At 43.4% G+C, this 8649-nt stretch overlaps 1 protein-coding gene across 1 annotated transcript in view; it reads left to right on the top strand.

Moving 5' to 3' along the window:
- The window catches only part of cand1 (cullin-associated and neddylation-dissociated 1), a 38511-nt gene extending 30527 nt beyond the window's left edge, over positions 1–7984 (top strand). The window contains exons 23-26 of the mRNA XM_078281644.1: positions 932–1101; positions 2139–2303; positions 2985–3092; positions 6775–7984. Coding sequence (XP_078137770.1) covers positions 932–1101; positions 2139–2303; positions 2985–3092; positions 6775–6999 — 668 coding nt within the window. The 3' untranslated portion in view covers positions 7000–7984. The remainder of the gene's footprint in view (positions 1–931; positions 1102–2138; positions 2304–2984; positions 3093–6774) is intronic.
- Positions 7985–8649: the final 665 nt, after the last annotated feature.

Below are 8649 nucleotides of genomic sequence, written 5' to 3'. Positions count from 1 at the left end.
TAGGCACTGCTAGGCACTGCTAGGCAAGGACACTAGTGGTGCATCTCAGCATAGCCATCTAGCGGTAGGGGGTTTAAACAACATAAATGTGAACCACTGTCTTTCCTGAATATTTTTCACGTAAACTACATTTAAAATAAATTTTTTTTTTTTAAAAATCAATGTTGCGTTTTTGAAAATCGATATAGTATTGCTAAATAAAATATCGCGATACTCAAGTGTATCCCTGTACCCCTAGTAGCTAGAAGTTATAGTTGAAGTTTTAGCTTTAAAAATAGGCCTATAATCAGTTACCCAAACTGTCAATCTACTAACTCATCGATCAGTTAACCCTTGTGTGGTCTTCCCACCGACCACGTCCTCTTTGGTCAAAAATACTTTTTTGACGCTTTTTTGGTCATGTTTTTGTCATTTTTGACACATCTTTTCACTTCCACCACCACTAGCACCAACTTCTCACAACTATAGTTTCTTGTTTTTGGAATTCATGGTCAGTAAACCTTGTGTATATAAAGTTATACCTAATTTTTCAGTTTAAAAAAAGCTGAAATTAGGAATCATTTTGACTGATATTAGAGGAACGTATGTTGATGGATAATCAGAGACTGGTGTACAGTAACGTTTAGTCAGGATACCATTTAAACCATTTACATTTTTAATAAAACACTCAAAATTCAGAGAGTAGTGATCAGTAATTGTACTCGCGGAGAGCGTTGCAGGGAACCATCCATGTTATTTTTGGGTTTTATATATATATATATATATATATATATATAGAGAGAGAGAGATAGATTATGGACACCAGGAGGGTTGATTAGTTTCAGCGCTCCAGTGAACAGTAATTGTTTGAGTATATATTAAAACAAAAACAACTTTATTCAGTGTGCAGCTGCACCTTTTTATGAGACAAAATCTCGCTGATTTTCCTCAGGTGATTTCCTGAAGACGCTGGAGGACCCGGACCTGAACGTGCGTCGCGTTGCCTTGGTAACGTTTAACTCTGCTGCCCACAATAAGCCCAGTCTGATCCGAGAGCTGCTGGACTCCGTTTTACCTCAGCTGTACAACGAGACCAAAGTGAGGAAGGAGCTGATCCGAGAGGTGAGAACACACGGAAATCAGGGGACAAACTGGAAGAGTCGTGGAATATTGTTGTTGTTGTATTATATATTATAGTAATTAGGGCTGGGCGATGTGGAGAAAATCAAATATCACGATATTTTTGACCAAATACCTCTATCGATACCAATAGCAATACCAGTACCAATACATGGCAATACCCTTTCACAAAATATTTACACAATGAGATATTAGATAAATAATCATCAGTAATACAAATCAGTAGCGGACTCAGGCAAAGCACTATTTTTGGAGAGTGCAAGTCGCCACAGACCTGGGGATGAAACCAAATCGAAAAAATGAACTGAAACGCTCGCGAAATGGGCGGCTACTAACTGCTGACCATCTCGACATCTTGTGCATGTACTTTCACTGTATCATTTATTTCATGTATTTCTGAAGACATCGATTGTGTTCCCTCAGTCTCGTTGCACGTTCAAAGTGTACACTTCCCAGTGTATCCTAATCCAGATACACTGGGAAGAATGGGTTTACATTGATGGTACTGACTTAAAGACAGTTCTGAAATGCAAAGTAATTGGATTTTAATCATGTGGTAAAACATGCCATTAATCAAGATTAACTATTGATATTCAGCTATTAAGAAAAAGATGAATCGTTTGACAGCCCGTGTGTGTGTGTGTGTGTGTGTGTGTGTGTGTGTCTGTCTCTGTGTGTCTGTCCCTGTCTGTCTGTGTGTGTGTGTGTGTGTGTCTGTCTCTCTCTGTGTTTTGTGTCTGTGTGTTTCTGTGTGTCTCTCTGTTTTTTGTGTGTCTCTGTGTGTGTGTGTGTCTGTCTCTGTCTGTCTGTGTGTGTGTCTGTCCCTCTGTGTTTTGTGTCTGTGTGTGTTTCTGTGTCTCTCTCTGTTTTTTGTGTGTCTCTGTGTGTGTGTGTGTCTGTCTCTGTCTGTCTGTGTGTGTGTGTGTGTGTGTGTGTGTCTGTGTTTTGTGTCCATGTGTGTTTCTGTGTGTGTGTGTGTCTGTTTTTTGTGTGTGTGATGTTTGACCGTGTGTGTTCAGGTGGAGATGGGTCCTTTCAAACACACGGTGGATGACGGTTTGGACTTGAGGAAGGCTGCGTTCGAGTGCATGTACACTCTGCTGGACAGCTGCCTGGACCGACTGGACATCTTCACCTTCCTCAACCACGTAGAGGACGGCCTCAAGGACCACTACGACATCAAGGTCCGGCCGCACGCCAACACCCTCCTGCTGCTACTACCAGGATTATTATTACTGCCATACCAGGCTCCGCCTTTCAATAATCGGGATTTTAATAGGAGGAGGACGGGTGCAAGGTGTTAATACAAACATCATCTGCGCCCACTGGGGATGTCACGATACCAGAAATGTAGTAGTTGAAAATAGAGACCGACCCATAAAGGATTTTAAAGGCATATATATATATATATTAGTTATTTGTAGAGTAAAAAGATCGCTGGTGCAACACAGATGTCTTCTTAATTTATATATTTTTTTATTTTTTAAGGTGCATAACAGTGACTAACGTTTCGATGTTGTCCTGCCCTGGTTGCACCAGCCTACAGCTGAGAGTGTGGAAAGTGTGTCAGAGCCTTCCAGACGGTGAACTGAGACTTTCTTTTGGAAGGCTGGCTGCCACTTACTAGCTAATATAGATATCAGTAAAGAGAAGTGACGTGGTGACTGGCGTCTGGTGTGCGCGCGCTAGTGTTTGCGTGTTGGCAGAAGAAAGTAGCTGTAGGCTGAAAAACAACTATTTTGGTACAAACATTTACCCGCCATGTGGCAGACAGCCCCCCCACCCCTCCCTTTTCTGCGGGAAACCCTGCTACTAGTCCTGCTGTTGTTTCTGCTGGTGACTGTTGTTGTTGTTGTTGTTCTCAGATGCTGACGTTCCTGATGCTGGCCCGGCTGTCGTCTCTGTGTCCCAGTGCTGTTCTACAGAGACTGGACAGACTGGTGGAGCCGCTGAGAGCCACCTGCACCACCAAGGTACACACACAGCCACACACACACAGCCACACACACACACACACACACACACACACACACACACACACACACACACACACACACACAGCCACACACACACACACACACACACACACACACACACACACAGCCACACACACACAGCACACACACAGCCACACACAGCCACAGCACCGGTACTAGGGCTGCACCATATGAGGAAAATATGTGATAATGTTGAATATCGCGATAACTATATTACTTGCCGTACATAAACGGATATTAAAATCTGCTCACTTCTGGACGCCTGGCATGGGTGATTTTAGACCCTTTTTAGGGGGGCTCAAGCCCCTAAATTTCATCTCAGCCACCCTAAAAATTATAATAGTAAAAAACATTTTATTTTTTTTTATTTTAGTGCTTTCAAGTTAGAGTTTTTACAGTTTGTCTGTTAGTGACAGAGGACAAAGAAGTACAGGTTCAAAGGGCCTGAAACAGGTTGAATATCCTGTGTGTCTGTCGCCGACGCTATGCCCCTGTAACCCCGGCAAGGAAAGGTTAACAGAAACGTAGTGTTGACCAATCAGAGGGGGTTGTGCCAGACTCCCTCCTTTGGCTGAGTCTTTATCTGATCTGGCGGAGGGAGAGCAGCAGACGGTTGTGTAGTTTAACGTTGGTAGCCCCCAGAGAAGACGTTGGTCATTTCATGGCGAAGATTAGAACCCAAATTAAAACGCAAGAAACTAAAATTGCTGTAATTGATGATGAACGTTGTGTGATATTGGTCGTTACTACTGTGACTTATAAAATGTCAGGTTTAGTTCCATCGTAGTGTCGAAAAACGTTAGCTGACGTTGTTGTTCAGTAGCTCAGAGATTATTGGCTAATGAAATTACTGAGTTAAACTACTTTTGCAAGGCAGTGCATCCGTGTCACATTGTAATTAGGGGCTGAGCCCCCCGAATGGTTTGATCCTAGGATCGCCCCTGGCGCCTGGGTAGCTCACCTGGTAGAGTGCGCGCCCATATATAGAGGTGTACTCCTCGACGCAGAGGCCCAGGGTTCTCCCGTCTCATGTCTCCGCTGTCTTATCAAGGCGGAAATGCCCCAAAAAATAAACTTGCAAAAAGAACATTATATTGCATACACATATATATATATATATATATATATATATGATTATATTGATATAAAAGGCAGCACTAAAAAGAGTGACGGTTACATTTTAATGTGCAGTTTCTACTGATATTTTCTTGTGTTGCAGCCTTTTGTGATGTATATATTGCGCCAGTTGATATCATGATGACGATTAAAATAAATAAATAAAATAAAATAAATGTTATATTGTGCCGCCCTAACTGATAAATGTCAAAGTAAATATGCACTGGTAATTAGGGGTGCATGATATATATCGACTCAATATCGTTATCGCGATATCACGTTGCGCAATATTACATAGAAAGTGTCACGATAAGTATGCAATATTATGTTTATATTGTGGAGCGCTGCGTCCCGTCCGTTGGCTGGGTGGCTTAGTCGTGTTTGATTTAGAGCTTGAAACGCTATAATGATCATGTTTCATTGGCCAGTTACCGTGGTTACCGTGCCACTTACACACGTTAGTGCACGTCAGTGCACGGGGCCACTACGTGACAAACCCTATGGAGCGGACCACGTGTGTTCATATTTCATCAGAGTGAAGAAATAGAGACAACTAAACAGAACCAATCAGAGAAGAGAAAGAGAAGTTATATCCTGTTCTCTTTATTTATATATTATATACTGTCCAACCAGTAGAACATGTCCTGTTCTCTTTATTTATATGTTATATACTGTCCAACCAGTAGAACATGTCCTGTTCTCTTTATTTATATATTATATACTGTCCAACCAGTAGAACATGTCCTGTTCTCTTTATTTATATATTATATACTGTCCAACCAGTAGAACATGTCCTGTTCTCTTTATTTATATATTATATACTGTCCAACCAGTAGAACATGTCCTGTTCTGTAGACATGGTCCTTATTTATTTATATATTCATGTTGGACTAGTCCAATATGACCGTCAGTTGAAATAACCCTTGTGTTGTAAGAAAACTTGTTTTATTTGTTATGAATCTATTTTGATGCGTTTTCTCGTAACTTCTGTAATTTTACATATGTTTAAAAATATCAAAATTAATATCAATATCACAATATCACATGTTGTTAATATCGTGCAGCCCTAGTGGTAATGTGGAGCGGGGAGTGTTACCCAGCCAGTGTTTAAGTAATGCGTAATGCTTTGGTTTTCGAAGTGAGGGGGTTATTGGGGTCCCCAGCACAAAAAAAGGAAACCTTTATTTCCACTATAATTTAGATCCATAAATTCCTTTACACACTGGGAGTGTGATATTACAGTTATTAGTATATGACATGTTTCAGTTTCATAACCAATATATATGATACCGATATGAAAGGAATCTACACCTCTAACCTGCTGCATTAGTAAAAGTATCAATGTTTACATTAAGAATTGACCCCAAAGCAGTTACATTAACTTACTTATTATATTATTAATATGTACGTATTTAACATGAACACATTACAGCAGTCAACACAATAAAGTGCAGCTCTACAGACTCTACAGTCACTCAGATCTCTGGAGGGGAGAGTCCAAGGGCACGTTTTTAACCCCCGTCCCAACAAGCTAGCATACCGGCAGGTAAACAGTTACACAGTCTAGGGCTTTTATTGTGAAAGGTCACACACACACACACACACACACACACACACACACACACACACACACACACACACACTGACTCTCACACACAGTCTCACACACACACCCACACACAGTCTCTACACACACAGTCTCTCACACACAGTCTCACACACACACACACACTCACTCACACACACAGTCACACACTCACTCACACACACACACACACACACACACACACACACACACACACACACACACACAGTCACTCACACAGTCACACTCACTCACACCCACTCATTGACTCTCTCTCTCTCACACACACAGTCACACTTACTCACTCACTGACTCTCTCTCACACACACACACACAGTCACACTTACTCACACACTCACTGACTTTCTCACACACACACAGTCACACTTACTCACTCACTCACTGACTGACTCTCTCTCTCACACACACACACACACACACACACAGTCACACTTACTCACTCACTCACTCTCTCTCACACACACACACACACACACACACACAGTCACACTTACTCACTGACTCTCTCTCACACACACACACAATCACACTTACTCACACACTCACTGACACTCTCTCACACACACACACACACACACACACACACACACAGTCACACAAAAATGTGAAATGCTCGCCTGGAAATATTCATATCAGCAGGTGAACAGTCACAGTCTAGGACTTTTGTTGTGAAAGGTAAGAACAGAAGGCGTAGATCTGGTTTGCGCTGCCTTTGTCGAGGTTGAAAGGAAGGTGAAAAGTTTGTGGTCTTGGACTAGAGAGAACTCGGACTACGTGCCTCTGTGTTGTTGTTTTTGGCTGGTGCCTTGATTGGCGGCGTCGAGAAGAGGACTAGTAGTCTAGAGTCTGGTAGGACCAGGTTAGAGGGTCAGGGCCAACGTGAAAAATGTATTTGAGTTAAAAAGTACAATATGGCTTTTTAAAATGTCTCTGCAGGTGAAGGCCAACTCGGTGAAGCAGGAGTTTGAGAAGCAGGACGAGCTGAAGCGGTCGGCGATGCGAGCCGTCGTGGCGCTGCTGACGATCCCCGAGGCCGAGAAGTCCCCGCTGATGTCGGAGTTCCAGTCCCAGATCTCGTCCAATCCGGAGCTGGCGGCCATCTTCGAGTCCATTCAGAGGGACTCCAGCTCCGCCAACATGGAGTCCATGGACACCAGCTAGAGAGACGGACACACAACTCCCCCACGATGCAACACGGCAACACCCCCCCCAGCTGCTGGAGCGCTAAACCCTGCAGCATGTTTCCATTACAACAGGACACACACACACACACACACACACACACACACACACACACTCGTAGTGAAACACCCTCTCCTAGCGATTGATCGTTCCATGATGCATTGCACTGAAATCAGCTGTTGGAAAAGAAAGAAAGAGACCGACGTACGGCGAACACACGGACAAAAAGGACAAAAACAAAAGTGCAAAAACAAACAAAAAAATCCAGAAAAATAAGTTCCATATGAGGCTTGGAAGCTCCTCCTACTTCCTGTTTGTTTTTCTAGCGAGGTCATCTGATTGGCTGATCTCCCTGTTCATCATCATCCTTCTATTTTTTTTTGTTTTTCTTTTCATTATTCCGGAAGGTTCCACAGGTACTGTACTGTAACCTGATTGGCCGCTGCTGAGTGACTGACTGAGTTGGCGTGTTATCAAAACTGACCAATGGGAAAATGGCCTTTATTGCCTGAGGCTGCGGTGACCAATGGGAGAAGGGCTCGCTCTGTTAATGCGAATGATGTAGGCAACCAATAGGATGCTTGGGGGGCGACGACGGGTGGGCGGGGTTTTACTGTTTGTGGACCAATCGGCTTCTTTTGTTTCCCCTGATTCAATAGACGCGCCTCTCGCTCCTTTCAGCGCTCTGAAGGGAGGAGGAGAGATTATTGGACCAGGTCCAACCTGACCAGACCGGATCGGACCGTAAACGCAGTGTGTAACACAAAGTAAGAATACTCTGATCGTTCTGTTTGTTGTACCCGTCACAGTCTGCCCCGGCCGCCCCCAAAAACCGGTTCCAGCCGGTTCAGTCTGGTTTTGATCCGGTCCGGTGTAACATGGTTCAGTTCGGTCTGGTCAGGACAATCCACTGTTGTTTATCACCCAAGAAAAATAAAAAAAGGTCCATTTCTGCCTGCCTTCATACTTCTTTCTGTCTTATTTCTTCTTGTGTCCGTACTAGGGGTGTTACCATTTTGATTTTAAATCAAAAATCGATCGAAATAAGTTTTTGATTTTGACTATCCAAATCAAAAGCTTGATCAGTGATTCCCGGAGTATTTATTTCTCTCACCCCCCCTTCCGCTAGCTTACCGGCTGGTAGCATGCAGCTAAAGACACAGAGTAACGTTCAGTGTTTCCTCTGTGTTGATTTTGTAGTGGCGGCCCACCATGGCCACCACGGTATCAGAAATAGGGCTGTACAAAGAAATGTAGTCACGGTGGCCTTTTAAATGATCCTGCCAACATAATGCACCCCCGCTCCCCGAGTTGGCTGCCGCTCACATTGCAATTTAATAACAAGTAGAAGGTTGTTGGGCCCGTCCAGTTTAACTCCACATACTGTTGTGTTGATGGACTTTATTGTCAAAATGTTCCTCTTACGGTTAAGAGTCGGTTAGTAGTCGACTCGGAAGAGTCGACTACTAACCGAACAGCTCCACAGACCTGCCCCCCCACTGCTAAAAATAAATCCTAAAGGAAACACTGACGTTAGCTTAGCGGTAGCCTGCAGGTGCTCTTTTCCAGACACCATGGCCACTGCTTGCGAAACGGAGAAACAACAGAACTGGAAAGTCCTCCTGCTTC

The sequence above is a fragment of the Sander vitreus genome, chromosome 23 (genome assembly GCF_031162955.1).
Source record: "Sander vitreus isolate 19-12246 chromosome 23, sanVit1, whole genome shotgun sequence".
NCBI classification, from domain to species: Eukaryota; Metazoa; Chordata; class Actinopteri; order Perciformes; family Percidae; genus Sander; species Sander vitreus.
Note: the sequence above shows the minus strand (reverse complement) of the source record. Positions and strands in the feature narration are given on the sequence as shown.